The 21,785-nt window shown below is 49.9% G+C and overlaps 1 protein-coding gene across 1 annotated transcript in view; it reads right to left on the bottom strand.

Moving 5' to 3' along the window:
• Positions 1–824: 824 nt before the first annotated feature.
• vipr2 (vasoactive intestinal peptide receptor 2) overlaps positions 825–21,785 on the bottom strand; it is a 182,034-nt gene continuing 161,073 nt past the window's right edge. Inside the window, exons 10-13 of the mRNA XM_038798352.1 lie at positions 11,414–11,505; positions 6,206–6,335; positions 6,066–6,107; positions 825–2,702 (exon numbers count right to left, since the gene is read on the bottom strand). Coding sequence (XP_038654280.1) covers positions 2,544–2,702; positions 6,066–6,107; positions 6,206–6,335; positions 11,414–11,505 — 423 coding nt within the window. The 3' untranslated portion in view covers positions 825–2,543. The remainder of the gene's footprint in view (positions 2,703–6,065; positions 6,108–6,205; positions 6,336–11,413; positions 11,506–21,785) is intronic.

Genomic DNA, 21,785 nt, shown 5'->3' with positions numbered 1-21,785 from the left:
CCGGGTGCTCCGGTTTCCTCCCACAGTCCAAAGATGTGCAGGTTAGGTGGATTGGCCATGCTAAATTGCCCTTAGTGTCCAAAATTGCCCGTAGTGTTGGGTGGGGGTTACTGGGTTATGGGGAGAGTGTGGAGGTGTGGACCTTGGGTGGGGTGCTCTTTCCAAGAGCTGGTGAGGACTCGATGGGCCGAATGGCCTCCTTCCGCACTGTAAATTCAATGGGCGCGATTCTCCGCCCCCCACGACGGGTTGGAGAATAGCGGGAGGGCCTTCCCGACATTTTTCCCGACCTCCCGCTATTCTCCCCCCCCCCCCCCCACGGCTGCCCCACGACACGAATCGCTGCTCGCCGTTTTTTACGGCGAGCAGCGCTTCTCCCCTAGCCGATGGGCCGATTTCCCAGGCCTTTACGGCCGTTTTCACGAACTCCAACACACCTGCTCTCACAGTTTGTGAAAACGGCCGCAAAGTGCCGTTCTGGAGAACCATGCCACCGATTGGCACGGCCGCACCACGGGCAGCGAGTCCGAACTCTTTGTTCTTCCGCCGCCCCGCTGGATCAGTCCGCGGGGCGGCTGAGGGGCATAACGGCCCGCGCATGCGCGGGTTTCACGCATATGCGTGATGACGTCATCCGCGCATGTGCGGATTGGAGCCGTCCAATCCGCGCATGCGCGGCTGACGTCATCGTTTGCGTCAGCCGCCGTTAACCTAGGCGCGCGGGCTTAGCGATGTTCGCTAAGCCTGCGATGCTGAGGTTCACGGGGCCCCGCTGCTAGCCCCGACCGGGGAGCAGAATCGGGTCCCGGGAGGGGGCGCGGAGGCTGCCGGGAAACACGGCCGTTTTCACGGCAGCCTTCACGACTCTCCGCATTTGCGGAGAATTGCGCCCTATGTCTATGTCTAAGTGCTCGACAAATGGAATCAGCTATTTTGAATTAACTAAACGAAGATTAGCAGGTCGTGGTTATTGTTCATTCTTGACATCACAATGTTGGGAAATTTGCATTATTTGGTGTCGACTCAAGAACAATTAGTGATTGTCGACATATTTATCTGTTCAAACTGTAGTCAATACATATAATGTGATAGGAATGCTTGGAATATGCTTTAACCAACTGGATCGTTCCAGTTGGTGACAGAACAAAAGCTTTGTATTTTCATTTGAATGGAGCTGTTAGGCTGGGGATCTTAATGGAGATTTGACCCATTCAAAGCAAATAGACTTATGCTATGCATCAGTGAGTTCTGATGATCTGCAATGGGATGTGGGCATCATTGGAAAGGCCAGCATTTGTTACCCATCCCTAATTGCCCTTGAACTGTGGGACATTATGAGTCAAGCGGATTTCTGAGAGTCTGGGGTCACTCGTAGACTAGACCAGGTAAGGACAGCAGATTTCCTCCCCTGTAGGGCATTAGCGAACCAGCTGGGTTTCACAATGATCAACGATGGTCGCCGTGGTCACCATTACTGTGACTAATTTTATAACTCCAGATCTATGCGTTGAATTTAAGTTCCGTCAGCTGCCGTGGCGGGATTTGAACCTGTGGCCCCAGAGCATTATCCTGGATTACTAGTCCAGCAGCATTACCTCGACATTACCATCTCCCCATAATGCACTGTCTGAAAGGCTGTTAGAAACAGATTAAATAACAGCTTTTGAAAAGGAATTAGATAAGTACTTAAAGTGGAAAGATTCACAGCGCTACAGGGAAAGGGCAGGGCAGAAGATTAATTGGAGAACTCATTCAGAGATGATTTGGACGGCCTCCTGTGGTGTATCATTCTCTGATTCTCAGAAAATGGCAGAGAGAATGTCAACCAAACCCACCAACTGTTTAGACATTCGCTACAGTAATTTCCAGGCTTCAATTACCTCCTAAGCACTAACTGCCACACACTTATTCACAACACTGCCCCATAACAATTCCTCAAACTGGACTGACAGGAACAACAAGTTACTAAATTATTCGAACGTAATTGATCCACTTTGAAACCCTGCAATGTTTAAACAATAAATTAAACCTCATGGATTCAAATTGTGCGATGAAACATTCTAAGTTGTGACATAGTAGAATTCCTATGAAAGTTGTTGATGTATTTCCATGAGGCATTCAAATTTTCTGGGGTATCCATACATCCTCTGGGATAGAAGAATCAGGAGTTCACAGCATTCTAGGAATTGGCGATGCGCCTTGCTTGTGTTGCAAAGAGTTGGATATGAAACAGCGGCCATTTTCTACATGGGAGAAGTCACCATCACAAGGCTCGGTAACTGAATGTTCCAGCCAGTGCTGGGAAGAAGACGTCATTCACAAAATCCTTCGGCTGGCGTTGTCTTGACCGCCCGCACATGTTGTAAAGAAGTTTCAATCATATGCACCTCAAAATGCAAGCTCGGAAAATTAGCAAGTCGGGAAGATAAAACATCTGTGCCCCAACATTCCCACCGGTTTCTCCCGCGGGCAGGCCTCTCGATTTCGCTGGATACATGGGAGATAGGAAGCTGCAGGGTTCTGCGCCGCCCTCGGAACCGCATCTATACCAGAGAGGTCTCCGTTTGCAGGAAGGACTGAGCTCGGGTATTCCTGCGGGAAGAACCATTCCCTGAAATCGATGTTCTGTGCTTACTGTAATCGGACTTTAAGTGACAAGCTGAAGCCAAGCTCCGCCATTTCTTTTTCAGTTCAGTTTGAACCTATATTTTAAGAATGAAGAATGTCAATGGCTTTAATATATTCAATTTCACATAGTTTAGTCCTAACAATAAGCACAGCCACATAAATATGTAATGGGGTGAATTCTCCACTGGCAGGATTTTGCCGGCAGCACATGCCCGCCTGTGTATATCCCAGCGGCGTGTGGTGGCTACAATGGGAAATCCCATTGGCCAGTGGCGGGAATGCAGAATCATGCCAGCGACAGCGCACCGCCAAGAAATACCCAACTGGGAAGGCAGAAAATTCACCCCAATATATATATTAATACATTTGTACATTTCCATTAACATTTATTATAAAATCCCTACAGTGCACCGACCCTCTGACAGAGCACCCGATCTAGGCTCACTCCCCCACCCTATTCCTGTAACCCCGCCCAACCTTTTGGACACTGACGTGCAATCTAGCATGACCAACCCACCTGACCGGCACATCTTTGGACTGTGGGGGGGGGGGGGGACCGGAGCACCCATGCAGACACTGGGAGAATGTACAAGCTCCACACGGACAGTCACCTGAGGCCGGAATTGAACCCGGGCACCGGCACTGTGAGGAAACAGTTAGAGTCCAACAGACTGCAGTGCTAACCACTGTGCCACCATGTCGCCCCGAAGAAGAAAACATTTTTCACACAGCAATTGGTTAGCCTCTGGACTGAGCTGCTGGAGAGTGTGGTGGAGGTAGGTTCAACCGAGGTGTTGAAGGGGGAATTGGACTGTTACGTGATGGTGTGGATTGTGGAGGGCTACGGAATGACAGTCGGTAAATTTTGTCCCTCAGAGAGCTGGCACAGACACGATGGACCGAGTGGCCTCCTTCTGTGCTGTAACACCTCTGTGATTCCACCATTCTCTTCAATTGTTGGTCTCACTCCTGACATTTCTCCGATGGGGTGCTGTACAAACAATAATCATTTAACATTTCCACCAGCCTCATCAAAAATTCATCAGTTTAGTGAATGCTCATTCCCGGAAAACTCAGCTGTGGAACCAAGCGGCAGCGTCAACAGCGGCTATACTCACAAAGATATAAACTGGACCACTTGTATGTGTGAAAATGTCCTATTTACCTAACTGTTATCAGAGCTGAAAAATTGTGATTTCCCCTGATGCCAACTTGTAGTTGTTGGCAGTTCTGAAGCAGAAACAGCAGCCGTTCGTTCAGCAGAACTGTTGACTGCACAGGGATGAGAGAAATCTGCAAAATGTTAATGTCATATTCTCTTGTTTGAAGTCTAGAAATAGCAGATGATTTACTTTCTTCAAAAACAGCCTTGCTCCAATGACTTGTGTCAGCTCACAGACTAGTACGGATAATGTGCATTGGGGAAATTTTAAAAAATCTGTAACCACAAGGACGCTGAGACGAATTTCCTGAAGTGGCTAAACTCAGCTTTTCATCCGTCACACTATTGTCGGCCTTCATCCCAATCTCCGGTTCAACTCTGCTGAAATCTTTGTCCATCGTTCCTGGCTCAACTTCTCTGACGCTGTCCTTGTCGGTCACTCACGCCCTGTCAAGAAACCTCCAACTCATTCAGAACTGGACTGCCCTCGTCCTGAGCTGTTCAAAGTCCAGATCAACCTCACTGGACTCCCGTAGCCTCCCCCGTCCCCCTTGTGCGGCGATCTGAAAAGCTGTGTCCTTTTCTGTGAATTCTTTGGAATCCTTTGGGGAGATCACACAGCCTCTACCTCCCATCTTAGAATCATTGCACAGAAGCTCGCAGACTTGTGTTCCCAGCTGATTCCAACAAGTTAAAAGTTCTGGAGGACAGAGTCACCCAGTTTGTTAATATAAGATTTTCCATTCCGGAGACGAAGTGTGGAATTCTCCCAACCAGTGGGATTGGGGCGGGCAGGGTGGTGAATCTGGTGGGAGCCAAAAATTCAGGAATCCACTGTGTAAAGTCACGTTGTAATTCTCCCAATGGCGGGTAAATGACAGGTCACTCTTCCCACTGGCAGGTGGCGCAAATTCCATTTACATTCATTTGCATCTCATGAATGCTCATTAAAGGGTGGCACAGTGGTTAGCCCTGCTGCCTCACAGGAACCGGGCTTCGAATCCGCCCGAGGGCGCCTGTCTGTGTGGAGTTTGTACGTTCTCCCCATGTGTGTGTGGGTTTCCTCCCCGTCCTCCAGTTTCCTCCCGCAGTCCAAAGATGTGAAGGTTAGGTGGGGTTACGGGGATAGGGTGGGGCCGTGGGCCTAGTTAGGGTGCTCTTTCAGAGGGTCGGTGCAGAATCGATAGGCCGAATGGCCTCCTTCGGCACTGTAGGGATTCTATGAAGTCTATTCCAGGGAAAACAGCTGGATGCCACCTCCGTCAGGCCTTTCAATCGTGCTGTCATCCCTACGGGAATTTATGTAAGCAAAAGAGGGTGAGGAGGAGACAGAGGGGAAATCAACGCAGCAGATTATTGCAATATTGCCTTTCTTATATGGCTTTTCTAACTCATGATTTATTTTCTGCCTCACATCCTGACTACTGCTAGGAGTCCTGTACATAACTCCCATCAGGGTCTTTTTTCCTTTGCGATTCCTCAACTCTATCCATAGAGATTCTACCCCTTCCGACTCTATATCGCTTCTTGCTATCGATTTAACTTCATTTCTGACTAACAATGTAACCCGGCCTCCTTTGCCCATCTGCCTGCCCTTTCGATAGGACACGTATCCTTGGATATTTAGATCCCCTCGCAGCCATGTCTCTGTAATGGCCACAACATTGTACCTACCAATTTCAATGTACACTACAAGCTTATTTACCTTGTTTTGTATACTGGATGCATTTAGGTACAGCACCCTCAGTCCTGCGTTGACCACACCCCTTCTCATTGTTGTCCCCTTACCTGCTCTGTCTGAAGTTAGATTCCTGCTGCTTTCCATAATCTCCGTTCTAATACATGTTCTGGAAACTTTACTAACTCCTCCTGAGCCCTTAGCCCCTTTAACTCATTTAAAGTTCTCATCATTAATTTGCACTCTCACCTTCTCCTTTAACTTTGGTTTTCTAATTTTCCATACGACTGAACCCTCCCCCACACTAAATTGTCCACGCTAAATTGCCCCTTAGTAAAAAAAAAAGTCTTACTGTTTTACCTGTGCTGAGACGAGCGATTCTTGAGAATTACGTGTTTCTCACACAAATTATGACCAGAGATTGCTATCTTTTCAACGTATATTCCTGACTTTAGCAGATGCCAGAGTTTCTCAATTCTCAGTGAATGTGCTACTGTTGATTCAGTCACCTATGCTCTGCTGGCGATAGTTACCCTGAATTAATTACAAATAAAATCCTGAATGAGCATCTTTGAAAAATCAGCAAAGCCAACTCACCTCACTGTTTAAGAAGCAGTACAGAACTGCGACGATAAAACCCTGCAAGAGAAAAATTCATAAAATATATCAGTTCACTGACCATGAATTCTGTTGGCATAAGAAATTAAATATCAGGGGAGGTGAGAAATTGTTTTTACCTGAAAAGATCCAAAACATAATTCAAACGCCACCTTATATTCTTCGGAAACTTTATCCGGGAAAAAGGCAAACACAATGTAATGTACTCCAAGCAAGGGGATTAGGAGCAAGGTGGATTTAGCCAATCTCCTGGTTAATTGGGAAGAACAGATACAATCATTGTGGCATATAAAACCATCATTTCTTTTTACTAGTGTCACAAGTAGGCTTACATTAACACTGCAATGAAGTTACTCCGAAAAGTCCCTAGTCGCCACATTCCGGCGTCTGTTCGGGTACACGGAGGGAAAATTCAGAATGTCCAATTCAGCTAACAGCACGTCTTTCCGGACTTGTGGGAGGAAACCGGAGCACCCGGAGGAAACCCACGCAGACACGGGAAGAACGTGCAGACTCCGCGCAGACAGTGACCCAGCCGGGAATCGAACCTGGGTCCCTGGCGCTGTGAAACAGCAGTACTAACCACTGTGCTACCGTGCCGCCCTACCCAGCCACTCATTCTAGAGCAAACAGGAACACTGCGCCAAACAGCCTGACCAAAGGCATCCCGCAAGTTTACAATCAAACATTTATACTAGGAATAGTAACTTGCAGGTGACCCAATACGCTGCAGACACAGCGGGAGGACTGGTCTATTTTAACCAGTGGGCCTCATTTAAATGGAACTGGCAAATTTCCTGCCTCGAAGCAGGCAGCTCGTCATACCGACTCAACGTTGGGAAGCATCCTAGCCACTCAGCTAACATACAGGAAGTCACTGGGGAGTGGGGGAAGAGAGAGGGGTGGGTGGAGGGTGGGAGAGGCTGATTGAATATGGGTTCAGGGATGGAAAAGAGCGAGAACTCCACGCTGCGGTGGCCCAAAATATTCTGTGGGGTCTGGAGGAGATTCCTTGCTCCTCCCATAACATCATTTAACTTGGCTTTGGGGGCCGCTGCTCCTGCTCTGGCAGCTTCTGTGCTCCATCAGGAGGCTGTGACATTCGTATTGGGGTCCTCTCTATCGGGACCCTGATTGAGATGAATTCAGGAGTCAGGTAGGTGCCGGCTTTATGATGACCGTGTGAGGGGCGAAGAGGGTAAGTGGGTCGCTTTCACTTGAACTCCTGTGTCACCTGACCTTTGTTGGAACGAAGGGTTTGGTCAGCCCACCTGCACCCCACTTGGGTGTCAGCCTTCAGTTGGCCAAGGTGTTACCCAACTGTGTACAAGGTATAGTAAGAAGGAAAGAATATGTTGTCTCAACGTTATGTCAGGTTGCAGTGTTCGGACCAGGAGGAAAGAACAGTGGTTTCCCAGTTCAATGCACTGATTCACAGATTCATAGAACTCAAATTCTCCCGCTATCTGATTCTGGGAATAGCATCTGACATTTACAGTTAGGCCAGCTAATGTATATGTGAGGATCGGGAACATTTTCACTATTAATCTGTGTCGATATGTTTTTCATGGTTAATCCATATATTTCCTTAATCAAATTAATTAGCACCAAACATACTGGGCGTGGGAGAATGAGTGCCGACGCCGGAGTGAAACCCGGAGTGTTTCACTCCGGCGTCAGAGGCCGCTCCTCGCCCCCTATTCTCCCCCCCCACCCCACCCCTGGAGGCCAGGAGCGGCGGTGCATGAATTCCGCGCGCCGGGCCTTGACGCTTGCGTCAAAGCGGCGCACTGGGAATGACACGGCCAGCGGCACCAAAGTGACGTCAGCCACGCATGCGCAGGTTGGCCGGCTCCAACCCCGCATGCGTGGTTGCCGTCTTCCCCTCTGCTGCCCCGCAAGACATGGCAGCTTGATCTTCCGGGGCGGCGGAGGGAAAAGAGTGCGTCGTTTACAGATGCCGGCCCGACAATCGGTGAGCACGCCCGTGGTGCTCGATCCTCCGTCCGCCCCCCACAGACCCCACACTCACCTGTTGCACGCTGTTCATGCCGGCAGCGACCAGGTGTGGTTGGCGCCGGCGTGAACCGGTCGGGTTCGGCAGGCCGCACGGCCCATCCGGGCCGTAGAATCGCCGGTCGCCGTGAGAAATGGCGAGCAGCAATTCTCCGAGAGGCCTGTCGAAAAACGCGACACGTCATTTTTGGGGGGGGTGGGAGAATCGCGGGGATGCCAGGGCGGCGTGGCGTGATTCGCCCGGCCCTCCCACGATTCTCCCACCCGGCGTGGGGTGCGGAGAATCCGGCCCACTATTTCTTTCTTTACCCAAATGTTAAGTAAGGTTTTTCACCTGCCGAGTTGATGTTGAGGGCAGCACGGTAGCATAGTGATTAGCACAATTGCTTCACAGCTCCAGGGTCCCAGGTTCAATTCCCGGCTTGGGTCACTGTCTCTGCGGAGTCTGTACGTTCTCCCTGTGTCTGCGTGGGTTTCCCCGGGTGCTCCGGTTTCCTCCCACAGTCCAAAGATGTGCAGGTTAGGTGGAGTGGCCATGCTAAATTGTCCTTAGTGTTGGGTGGGGTTACTGGGTTATGGGGATAGGGTGGAGGTGTGCGGTTGGGAAGGATGCTCTTTCCAAGAGCTGGTGCAGACTCGATGGGCCGAATGGCCTCCTTCTGCACTGTAAATGTCTGGCCAGCAGTGCCAGAAAAAACTGCACCACCTCCTCAGTGTGAGTACGCAGCAGTGTCCTCTGGCACTAACCCCATTCCACACACCTATAATCCTACCCCTCCCCACCTGAGGGCAGCCAAACCCCCACCCTGCACCACATATGGGTACCCATACCGGCTGCCATGGCCGGGTGACCTGGCCACTGACGCCATCACCTACCCACCCCCTGGGCTGCATGCATTGGATTGTCTAACACTGTCGTTTTCTGTGTGCTCCCCGCCCCCCAAGGAGAAGGCCACACACAACTGTTGGGAGCATGAGAAGACAGGAGGGGGACCACCGGACATGTGCCCCCTCACCATGGCAGAGCAAAGGGCCCTAGACATGGTTGGCACGCCGGAGGAAAGAAAGGTCGCAGCGGTGGAGCTCGGCCGTGGATGAGGAAGCTACATGGTGGCCCCAGTATGGCACTGTGGGATCCGCACTTGCATGTCCCTTCCCCACCCCCCTCATCACCGCACTCCTGGCCCTGTTCCTGATGCCATGGGTACCATTGGCTGGCACTGCCATAACCAGGGGCTACTGTGGGTGTTTCCTGGGTGGGTCGCCGGTGGGTGTGGCGGGGGGTTGCGTGCAGGGGTGGAGGTGTGGGGGCACCGAAAAGGCTGATGTCAGTCTGCAGAACCAGGGGCTGTGGTGAATGTAACGTAGTAATTCACACTGTATTTACCAATACCATTGTAAGCGCAGTAGCATTATCCGACCACTAGGGGGAGTAGCTTTGGGAATGCTCAGGAGTTTGTACAGGGCTCCACCCTTGGCTCCGCCCACAACCCCTCCCCCTTGACTGCTGTATAAATAACCGTGTCCAGAGCCAGCCTGCAGTTCATCGAGAGTTCAACGGGTAACAGGCTGGCTCTGTAGTAAGTAGATTAAAACCACTGTTCATATCTTAAAGCACGTGTCTCGTGAATTGATGGTTCCATCAGGGGCCAAGGTGTGTGGTCAGTGTGTGATCAGCAAGATGGCTGCTGTAATGGTGGTCCATGCCTGGACACCACCTCAGTCCTATAGGGGGGTCACCCCAGCCACCTGGCTGTTATCCCCATACCGCCCCCCCTCCCCCCCCCACCCCAGCCAGCACGGCCAGTGTCCGGGCCGACAGTTGCTCCTCTCCAGGTCCTACCTCCTCTCTCTCCTTCAGCAGCCACCACGAGGTTTCACGATTTTTAAAAGCACAAGTGAATCGCACCGTTGGAAACCCGGCCCATCGGAGGCAGAGAATCGCTGAGGCTTTGGAGAGGCCCACTAATGACATGCAAACAGTGTTTACTGAACGTGCCTTCCGATACACATTGTCGCCGCTGTCGAGGTGATGGAGAATGTGGAGAATCGCGATTTGGCGTCAAATCGGCGCCTGCCACGAATCTGGCGTTGGAACCGATTCTCCGGCCAATCGCCTTTCCCGATTTTGGCATTGGCCAACAGAGAATCCCGCCCCTGATGTTGCTGCTTGGACAGTCCTTAAGGTGCTGCGCTCCTGTTTGAAGTCCCAGGGCAGGGCTGGAGCAGTGTGTGAGGGAAGCTCAGCATATTGAGTCGCACAGTCAGCAGATAGCGGCACAGTCCCACATGCTGAATCCCCGGCCTGCTGCACGGAGGCAACCTGAATCCCCGGCCTGCTGCACGGAGGGAACCTGAATCCCCGGCCTGCTGCACGGAGGGAACCTGAATCCCCGGCCTGCTGCACGGAGGGAACCTGAATCCCCAGCCTGCTGCACGGAGGGAACCTGAATCCCCAGCCTGCTGCACGGAGGGAACCTGAATCCCCGGCCTGCTGCACGGAGGGAACCTGAATCCCCAGCCTGCTGCACGGAGGGAACCTGAATCCCCAGCCTGCTGCACGGAGGGAACCTGAATCCCAGGCCTGCTGCACGGAGGGAACCTGAATCCCCAGCCTGCTGCACGGAGGGATCCTGAATCCCCAGCCTGCTGCACGGAGGGAACCGGCTGGCGTGGGGTCTTGTGCAAAGGAAGAAATCACATCAATCAACCTGACAGAGATTCAGATGAGGAAATCCGTCTCAGTTTGTTTTAAAAGGTGGGGGGGGGGGATGTTTTGGGGGCTGGGATGGGGAATGAAAAGGAAAAGAAACTGCTGCAGTGGGGGGTGAGGGACGGGGGGGGTTTCTGTGTCTGTGGGGGGAGGGGAGTCTCGTGTCTGTTGGGGTTGGGGGGTTCCACGCCTCGTTCTTTCATGAGCCAAAGTTGCAGGTAGCATGACACCAAAAGTGTCAGAAAATATGGCGGGAAAAGCTAAAAACTGCCCAAATTCCGCGCACAGAGCTACTTCATCAATCCTGTTGTTCTCTACACTGAGACGGATGAGGTACTTCAAGATAGCAATTGATCTATTTCCAGAATTATATCATGTTTTCATTTCTTTTGCACATCGTGATATTAAAAGCTGATTTTGACTAACAATTACTGATAAAAACAATTGATGCCAACTTAATCCGTGGACATTTGAGATGCAAGATTATTCCATTCTCCAAAGGACTTAATCAAGCCTGACTGTACACATCTACTGTGTGTGTGTGTGACCAACATCTTCCATTATGCACACTGTGTGAAATAACAAATAAATTGCTTACTTGTATTGTGAGTGATCTTTGCCCCCAATATCTGGCGACCTTAGCTTCTGTATCAGTATTCGCACAATACTAATAAACAGGAGAAAGTTTAGCTGTAAATTAAATGAAAATGTGCACATGAGTTGCGTGCACTCCTGAGAATACATAGAAACCTTATCCGTTATTCCTGAAGGTATATTTAAAACATGTTATTTAACAGTTTAGTAATATTCAGACAAAGCAGCAAGAACCTCTGGCATGTTTACACATTTAAGGAGGGCACGTGAGCTTGTTGGGGTTCAAATAGCAACATTACATCCTGTTTGGGACATTTAAACAACCTCCGGACTGAATTAGGTGAAGTATAGACCGTCCGATTATAGGCCCACCGATAATTTCATCCAACGGGTCTTGGTTGGGAAAGGGGTGACTGATGATTCTACCTCTTCTTCTCCCTCCACTGCATGCCCCCCTCACCCCCCCCCCCCCCCCCACAATGTCCTACCCCACCCCATAATGACCCACCCCGCCCCACAATTTATTAATAATAATAATAATAATCGCTTATTGTCACAAGTAGGCAATTTTCGCTCCTGACTGTCTAATTTTGAGCAAATGGCAGCATTTGAATATCACCTCCAATGTTACAATGTTACTATAGAATCATAGAAAAGTCACAACACAGAAGGAGGCCATTCGGCCCATCTTGTTCGTGCCTGCCCGAGGGCCCCCAGGTGCCCTTTCTACTCCCACCTTCCTGCACCCGGTCCATAGCCCTGTAGCTTAGAGCACTTAAGGTGCAGATCCAGGTACCTTTTGAAAAAGTGGTTCAGGTCTCTGCCTCAACCACCAAGTCGGGCAGCGAATTCTAGACTTCCACTACCCTCAGCATAAAACAGTTCTTCCTCATGCCTCCTCTACACCTTCTGTCTCTTACCTTGAATCTATGTTCTCTGGTTCTAGAATTCTCCACCAGGGGTTCAATTCCACCCTATCTCTTCCCCTCATAATTTTATAGACCTCAATCAAGTCACCCCTCAGCCTTCTTTGTTCCAAGGAAAATAACCCTAATCTATCCAATCTCTCTCACAGCTAAACTTCTTTTAGCCCTGGTAACAATCTTGTAAACCTGGTGAGATTAATTTGTGTGGACTCTGTTCATGAAAGAGTAACTGTTTAATGATGATTACACGTTTTATACGCGAACATTGTTGTGTGAGCAGGTGATCAGGCTCATATATACACACTCTAGGCCCAACTGATCACCGTTTCAGTAATGCAACAGCAACAACCTTCATTTGTATAATGCCTCCAACATCATAAAAGTATCAAGGCACTTCACAGGAATGGTTAATTTAGCACTGAACAATGTAAGCAGGTATTTGAACAGGTAACTGCACTGCAGGAACTCACCAAATCCATCGGCAGCACGTTCCAAATCCAGGGCCACTACCCTCTAGAAGGGCGAGGGAAGTAGACAGATGGGAATGTCACCACCTGAAAGTTGCCCTCCAAGCTACTCACCATCCTGACTTTGAAATATATCTCCGTTCGTTCACTGTCGCTGGGTGTCGGTGGGTAGATTTGATGAGGGCTGACGATGTGACATTAACCACGCTAAGAATATGATCATGGATGCAAGTTTATGCAAATAAGATTCACACCCTTCCTGGGTGTGAACCTTATTGTGTTATTGGGGACGGCCCGGGAAGATCGCGATCAGAAATCTTGCTGGTGCAAATCCTGTTTTTGGCCTCGCAATATTTAGCGGCCATGTCGGGGTTTGTGCCCGTGGCTAATGTGGCTACTGCCTGCCCAGAGAGTCTATTTGGGACAATTTCCTAGAACAATATGTTGTGGATCCAACCAGAAATCAGGCTATTTTGGATCTGGTAATGTGTAATGAGGCAGATGCAATAAACAATCTCAATGTAAAAGATCCTTAGGAAACAGTGACCATAACATGGTAGAATTTAGAGTTCAGTTTGAGAGTGAAAAAACTGTGTCAGAAACAACTGTGCCAAACTTAAATAAAGTTAATTATAAAAGAATGAGGGCAGAGTTGGCTGGATTGGACTGGGAAAGGAGTTTAGCAGAAAAGATCAGCTATGGCAGACATTTATGAAACTAGTTCATGGCTCAGCGCAAAAATATATCCCAGTGAGGAAAAAGTATTTTAGTAGGGAATAAATCAAGTTTAAGCAAGGAAGTTAAGGATAGCATTAAATTGAAAGGAAAAACATACAATGTGGAAAAGATTATCAGTAAGACAAAGGATTGGGAATGTTTTAAAAAACAACAAAAGATGACCAAAAATAAAGAGGGGGAGATAAACTATGAGGTTAAACTAGTTTGTAGCAAAAAAAGAACAGTAAGTGCTTCTTTAAATATATAAAAAGTAAGAGGGAAGCCAAAGTGAACATAGACCCCTTTGAGAATGGAAATAATAATGGGGAACCAGGAAATGGTAAAGGAGGGGCAAAAGGATGGGGGGGAGGGGGCAAGAAATTAATACAATAACTATCATTAGAGAAAATATATTATGGAAATGAATGGGGCTAAATGCTGGTAACTACCCAACCTGATGGTTACATCCTAGGATGTTAAAGGCAGTACCTCCAGCGATAGTGGATGCACTGGCAGTAATCTTCCGAGCATCCTTAAATTTTGGCATAGTCCCAGAGGATGGGAAAACTGCTAATAACCCTTACTCAAAAAGTGAGGGAGACAAAAAACAGGTCAGTTAGCTTGACATCTGTCATCGGGAACCCATTATGAAAGATGTAATAGCAGAGCATTTAGAAATTCTTAATATAATCAAGTAGAGTCAGCATTAAGGGGAGGTCATGCCTGACAAATTTGTTAGAATTCTTTCAGGTGGTAACGAGCAGTATAGATAAAGGGGGAACTATTAGATGTAATTTATTTGGATTTTCAAAAAGTGTTTGAACAAAGAACAAAGAACAAAGAGAAGTACAGCACAGGAACAGACCCTTCGGCCCTCCAAGCCCGTGTCGACCATGCTGCCCGACTAAACTAAAATCTTCTACACTTCCTGGGTCCGTATCCCTCTATTCCCATCCTATTCCTGTATTTGTCAAGATGCCCCTTAAATGTCACTAGCGTCCCTGCTTCCATCACCTCCTCCGGCAGCGAGTTCCAGGCACCCACTACCCTCTGTGTAAAAAACTTGCCTGGTACATCTCCTCTAAACCTTGCCCCTCGCACTTTAAACCTATGTCCCCTAGTAATTGACCCCTCTACCCTGGGAAAAAGCCTTTGATAAGGTACTGTGCCCGAAGAGGTGTTGGAATGTGGCGGGTCGAGGCTTTTCACAGTAACTTCACTGCAGTGTTAATGTAAGACTACATGTGACAATAAAAATTATTATTATTATTATTATAGATGAGTGGGCAAAATCTTGGCAGATGGAACATAATGTAGGAAAATGTGAAGTTATGTTAGGAAGAATCACTGCAGAAGCAGATTCAGGTGTTACTTGCAAATGGGAATTCAATAAATACTTGGAAAGCAAATATTTACAGAGCTATGAGGAAAAAAAGCAGGGGAGTGGAGTTGATAAAAGATTTGTCAAAGGTGGTGGTTCCAATGGTCTACTTCTGCGCTGTGAGGTTCTGAAGCAGTTGGTAAGTCAGAAAGAGAAATATTTGCCTTGTGGAATTGCTCACTTCATTTGGTGTAATTTAATGTCAAATCAATGACGTGTGGGGTGTGTGTGGATAATACTGTTAACGTTATCATATCAGGACCACCTCTAAAACAAAAAATAGAGCTAACTGGCAGATCCCAAGCTGCTTCAAAGCAAATAAAATTTGAACTAGATCAGAAGAAGCCTTCATGTGAGCATGTAAACCATGTGCAAAAATATAACTTGATGCAATGCTTTAATTGAAGAAAAATGTCACCCCATAGACACATCAAATAGTGTCCAAGAATTGTAATAATGGGTTAGCTGTCTTGTTTCATTTGGAGCAGGAGTGGGAAAGTGGGTGTTTCATAGAATTTACAGTGCAGAAGGAGGCCATTCGGCCCATCGAGTCTGCACCAGTTGTTGGAAAGAGCACCCTTCCCAAGCCCACAACCCCACCCTATCCCCATAACCCAGTAACCCCACCCAACACTAAGGACAATTTTGGACACTAAGGGCAATTTAGCATGGCCAACCCACCTAACCTGCACATCTTTGGACTGTGGGAGGAAACCGGAGCACCCGGAGGAAACCCACGCACACACGGGGAGAACGTGCAGACTCCGCACAGACAGTGACCCAAGCCGGAATCAAACCTGGGACCCTGGAGCTGTGAAGCAATTGTGATAACCACTGTGCTACCGTGCTGCTCCGTGTTGGAGGGGGATTAACAGTTGTTTGAAGAACTTGTGACAACTGACAGTAAGATTGGTACTGAGGCACACTGCACTGCCGACCTTTGCTTCTTGGGGCTGAATTTTTCTGTGGAGTTGGAGGTCCTGCCACCAGCGATGAAAGCGGGAGCTAACCGCCTTCAGCCAACCCCACCTCCCCGCCCCCAACTCCAGCAGCCAGCGGGATACTGGAGCGGCATTTACCAGCGGCCAATGAAGAGGCTGCCGCCAGGAGCATTACTCAGTTGAGGATGGTACCCCTTCCTCGAGTGCCGCTGACCCAGTCAGAAGGCTAGCCGTTGCTCCGATGCTGGAGCTGACACTGCATCTCGAGGAAGAGTGCACAGCGATGCAGTGGTACTCACAAAGGTTTGTAAATGTTCTTTGGGGAGGCTGGAGGCAGGCAGACCGACACCGGTGATTGGTGGGATGGGGTAGGGGTGGGGGTGGGTTATTATTGTGGAGGCCCTTAGGCCATTGCAGTGGGGAGGGCTCCTTCAGGGGACCATGCAGCACCTATTAAGGAGCCGCCCCCCCCTCCCAGCAGGGTCAGAAAGTGGCCCATAATTGAGCAATCAAGTGTCTCAATTGGCTGCCTGGGGTTGGGCAGCAGTGGTAAGGTTCCCCCCACTGGCAATATACCATGGTGGCAGCAAGACATTAGGTTCCTCTCCTAATGCCATGTTCCAGCATATTGTCCGCTCGCTCGCCGCACAGTTCACCTCGAATGGCACGGGAACAGTCTGCCCCTGAGCTTAATCTCGGCTGACATTCCAGTGCACTGCACAGGGAGTGCTGCACTATGGGAGATCATATGGCAATTTTTGAGAAAGACATTCTATGGCAATACTTGATAACAATTATTACAATTATTACCCATTATTACAATTCTTGGACACTATTTGATGTGTCTCTGGGGTGTAATTTTTCTTCAATTAAAGTACCACGGAGTGAGTGTTCGCACAGAAGGTGGCTCCTGCCTGAGGTTGGGTGTTTTGGTCCCTTCTGCCCATTTTACAGGGAGGTTGCAGGTGGAAAAAGTGGAAATACTAAAGAGTAAGATATTCCCCTTCGGCGGGGAATGTCGAAGGGGAACCAGACAAGGCGTGTGCCAATTAACAGGCACTCTCCAGACTAGGGAGACACGTGTGGCACAGCTGGGAAAAGATGGTGGAGGGTCCTATGGCGTTGCTGGCGCACAATGGTCGACGGAGCAGGTGGTCGAATTCCTTTTGACCGAGTTTTAAAAATAGAGGCAGATGTCCTCAGAGGACCTGTCGAGGGTAGGAGAGCTGATTCGGACTGTTTTCATTATAAAACAGAGGCAGAGAGTGGATCAGAGGCTGGAGGTGCAGAGTGCGTCTATCCAAAACGTGGAGGAGACGGTGGCCGACCATGAGGATCGGATTGTCTCATTGGAGGCAGTGATGCTGATGATGGCTGATGGTCAGAAAAGGTTGTGGGAGAAGGTCGTCGACTTGGAGACCCGCTCAAAGAGGCAGAACCTGAGGATCGTGAGGGTGCCCAAAGGTATTGAGGGAATGAGGGCCACCGAATATGTGGCCAAGATGTTTGAGAAGTTGGTGTGGGGAGGGGATCTTTGACCGCCCTCCTGAGGTGGACCAGGCACACCAGTCATTGAGGAGGAAAGCAAGAGTGGGAGAGCTGCCATGGGCAATTATCGTGAGGCTGCGCCAGTACCCAGACAAGGAGAAGATTCTGAGGTGGGCGAAGGAGAAGTGGGAAAGCACTTGGGAAGGCCATGCGATTCGTATTTACCAGGACATGGAGGTGGAGTTGGTCAAGCGAAGGGCCGGGTTTAATAGGGAAAAGGCAGCCCTATTCAGGAATAAGCGGCGCGATTCTCCCAGAGAGGGAGAAATCGTAAGGCTGGCGTCAAATCCGGGCGGGTTTGACGCCAGCCTCCCCCTCCCCGACCGGGAACCGATTCTGGTCCCCGGTCGGGGCTAGCATGCCGCCGCCGTAAACTCCGGCATCGCGGGCTTAACGAATTTCGTTAAGCCCGCTTGCCAGAGTTTGCGCCGGCTGACGCGTCACATGACGTCAGCCGCACATGCGCGGATTGGAAGACTCCAACCCGCGCATGCGCGGATGACGTCATCGCGCATTTGCGCGAAACCCGCGCATGCGCGGGCCAGGATGCCCCTCAGCCACCCCGCGAAGTGATACAGCGGGGCGGCGGAAGGACAAAGAGTGCGCGGGAATCGGACCCGCTGCCCGCGATCGGTGCCCACCGATCGCGGGCCCATGGCACCCTTGGCACGGCCGTAGTACTGCCGTGCCAATCGGTGCCATGGTTTTAAAAATCGCCACTTTACGGCCGTTTTTACGAACGTCCAGACCAGGTGTGTTTGCCGTTCGTAAAAACAGCCGTAAAGGGCTTGGAACTCGGCCCATCGGCCAGCTGAGAATCGCTGCTGGCTGTAAAAAAACGGCGGCAGCGATTCGTATCGGGAGTCGGGCGTGGGGGGGGGGGAGAATAGCGGGAGGGCGTCAGACTAGCGTGGTCGTAAAATTTTACGAACCACGCTATTCTCCGCACCGTCGTGAGTGCGGAGAATTGCGCCCAAGGTGCGGTTTGGAATAATGTACCCTGCTCACCTGGGGTCACCTGGGGTGGGGGTGCAGTGAAGGGAGTTGGATTTTCAGATTCTTTTTGTTTCTTTGATTTTGGCTTGGGCTTGCGGGGTGGGTCTGGAGGGGTGGGGTTTCCTTTGTTTGTGGTGTGGGTGGGAGGGGGCAGTAGCTGACGTTGAAGGTTTCTTTTTGGAGCAATTGGTGGGAGGGGAATGGCGGCAGCCATCTTGATGTGACCCAGGGGGTGGGTGGGACAGGTGCCTGGGGAAGCACGTGGAGTCCCATGACGAGACTGGTCTTATGGAATGCTAGGGGTCTGAATGGACCGATGAAGAGGTCCCGTGTTTTTGCGACCGCAGTGGAGGCTGGCTGTGGGATTGGTGGCTGATAAGGGGGTCTGTGAGAGTTAGGTGTAGCTATATGCGTCCATGTAGAACTTAATAAAAATGAGGATGTGTCTGCCTCTGTGCTTTGGGAGGCGCTGAAGGCAGTAATTAGGGGAAGTTTATTTTGATCAAGGTACATAGAGATAAGGTGGGGGTGGGTGGGATAGGCAGAGGTTGGTGGAGGCCATTTTAGCAGTGGATCGGAGGTACTCAGCCCCTAGGAGGGGTTATTGAAGAGAGGAAGAAGCTCCAGATGGAGCTCGTGGTTATGAGGAAGGCACTGGGGAAGTTGCGCCGGGCTGGAGGGGCGATTTATGAGCACAGGGAGAAGGCCAGTATGCTGCTTGCACACCAGTAAGGCAGCAGCGAGGGAGATTGGGTAGATAAGGGATCCAGGGGGCAGGGTGGGGACAGTGAATGGAGTACTTGAGGCTTTCTACTGTGGACTGTACAGGTTGGAGCCCAGCCGGGAGTGGCGGGGGGTGGGGGGGGGGGGGGGGGGGGGGGGGGGGTGGTGTGGGGGGGCAGGTGGGCTTGGGCATGTGGCAGTTCTTGGATGGCTTGGATTTTCAGGTGGTGAGAAGGTGCAGGGGTTGGGTGCTCCGGGGGGCTGGAGGACGTGATGAAGTGTATTGGGTTGATGTAGCCTGGGACGGCCCTGGGCCCGGATGGATTCCCGACGGAATTCTATAAAGGTTCGCTACTGGGTTGCGGGCTCTCCTAGTGGAAATGTTTAACGATTCAGTTAATAAGGGGGAGTTTCCTGGACTGGAGGGTGTTAGCTATGTGAGAGGCTGAATTAACTCGGATTGTTTTCATTAGAAAGACGGAGGTTGAGGTGTGACCTGATAGAGGTCTACAAGATTATGAGGGGCATGGATAGAGTGACACTCTTTCCCAGGGTGGAGGGGTCAGTCACCACGGGCATAGAGTAAAGGTCCATGGGGCAAAGCTCAGAGGAGATGTGTGAGGCAGGTTTTTTTACGCAGAGGGTGGTGAGTGCCTGGAATGCGTTGCCAGGGGAGGTTGTGGAAGCAGATACATTAATGGCGTTCAAAAGGCATCTTAACAAATACATGGATAGGATGGATATAGAGGAATACGGCACAAGGAAGTGCTGAGGGTTTTGGCAAAAGGTTGGTATCATGACCGGTACAGGCTTGGAGGGCCGTAGGGCCTGTTCCTGTGCTGTATTGTTCTTTGTTCTTTGTCCCAACCACACTGATACAAGCATCAATTTTTCTTATTTTAAAGAAGGATAAGGGCCCAGGGGAATGTGGTATCATCTGATATCGCTTTTGAATGTAGATACAAAGTTGTTGGCTATGGCTCTGGCAACGTGCATGGAGGATTGCGTGCTGGGAGTGATAGGAGACGACCAAACGGGGTTCGTGAAGGGGTGGCAGCTACCGTCTAATATTAGAAGTTTATTCAGCATGGTCATGCCACTTCCAAGGGGGTCAGGAAACGGAGGTGATAATATCTGTGGACACAGAAAAGGCGTTTGATTGGGTTGAGAGGGATTACTTGTGGAAGTGTTGGGGCGGTTTGGCTTTGTGCCGGGGTTGGTGGGTTGGATTAGGATGTTGTACAGGGCTCCCACGGCCAGTGTGCGTATGAATAATACAAGCTAGGAGTATTTCTATTTGCGCCGGTGAACAAGGCAGGGCTGTCTGCTGTCCCCGTTGCTTTTTGCATTGACGATTGAGCCATTGGTGATGGCACTTAGGCCTTCAATGGGTTGGAGAGGAATAGAGAGAGGAGGGATGGAGTATCGAGTTTCCTGTCTGCAGATGATTCCCTGCTGTATGTCACGGAGCTGGTAGACAGTCTAGATAGGATTATGGGGGTAATTGACAGAGTTTGGGGTGTTTTCAGGACATGAGCTCAATGTGGGAAAGAGTGAGGTGTTCCCGATTAATGCTCGGATGCAGGGGAGGGGTTTGGAGAAGTTGCCATTTCAGCTGGTGAAGTCAAGCTTTCGATATATGGGAATAAGGATGGCGAAGAGTTGGGCTCAGTTGCATGAATTGAATTTGGCTAATTTAGTAGAGGGGATGAAAGATGACTTGAAGAGGTGGGATATTCTCCCACTTTCATTGGCAGGGACGGTCCAGACCGTGAAGGTGACAGTCTTACCGGAATTTCTGTTTGTCTTTCAGTGTCTCCCGCATTTTGTGCCCAAGTCATTTTTTGGGAGGATAAGCAGGCTGATTTGGGATTTTATATGGGCAGGTAAGGTATCTTGGGTTAGGAGGGTGTTTTTGGGATGGGACAGGTTGAGGGGAGAGTTGGCGTTGCCAAATTTGTTGAATTATTACTGGGTGGCGAACATTTTGTTTTATTAATTCATGGAACGTGGGTATTGCCGGCTGTGCCAGCATTTATTGCCCATCCCTAATTGCCCTTGAGTGGCACAAGAGTCAACCACATTGCTGTGGGTCTGGAGTCACATGTAGGCTAGACCAGGTAAGGATGGCAGATTTCCTTCCCTAAAGGGCATTAGTGAACCAGATGACAATCGGCAATGGTTTCATGGTCACCATCGTCACCAGGGGCTGGTTTAGCTCACTCAGTTAAACCGCTGGCTTTTAAAGCAGACCAAGCAGGCCAGCAGCACGGTTTGATTCCCGTACCAGCCTCCCCGGACAGGCGCCGGAATGTGGCGACTAGGGGCTTTTACACAGTAACTTCATTGAAGTCTACTCGTGACAATAAGCGATTTTCATTTTTTTCATTTCATTGGACTTTTAATTCCAGATTTGTATTTAATTCAAAGTTCACCATCTGCAGTGGCGGGGTTCGAACCTGGATCTCCCGAATATTACTCTGGGTCTCTGGTTTACTAATCCAGTGACAATACCACTACGCCACTGCCTCCCAAGGAGAAGATTCAGAAGTGGGTCATGGGAGAAGGGTCGGTGTGGGGTGGCGGATTGAGGCAGCTTTGTGTAGGGGGGCGTGTTTGAGGGCGCTGATGTTGGCGCCTCTCCCGTTTTCGCCAGCCAAGTACTCCATGAGCTCGC

The sequence above is a fragment of the Scyliorhinus canicula genome, chromosome 5 (assembly GCF_902713615.1).
Source record: "Scyliorhinus canicula chromosome 5, sScyCan1.1, whole genome shotgun sequence".
Classification (NCBI taxonomy): Eukaryota; Metazoa; Chordata; class Chondrichthyes; order Carcharhiniformes; family Scyliorhinidae; genus Scyliorhinus; species Scyliorhinus canicula.
This window is presented reverse-complemented; position numbering and strand designations above follow the sequence as displayed.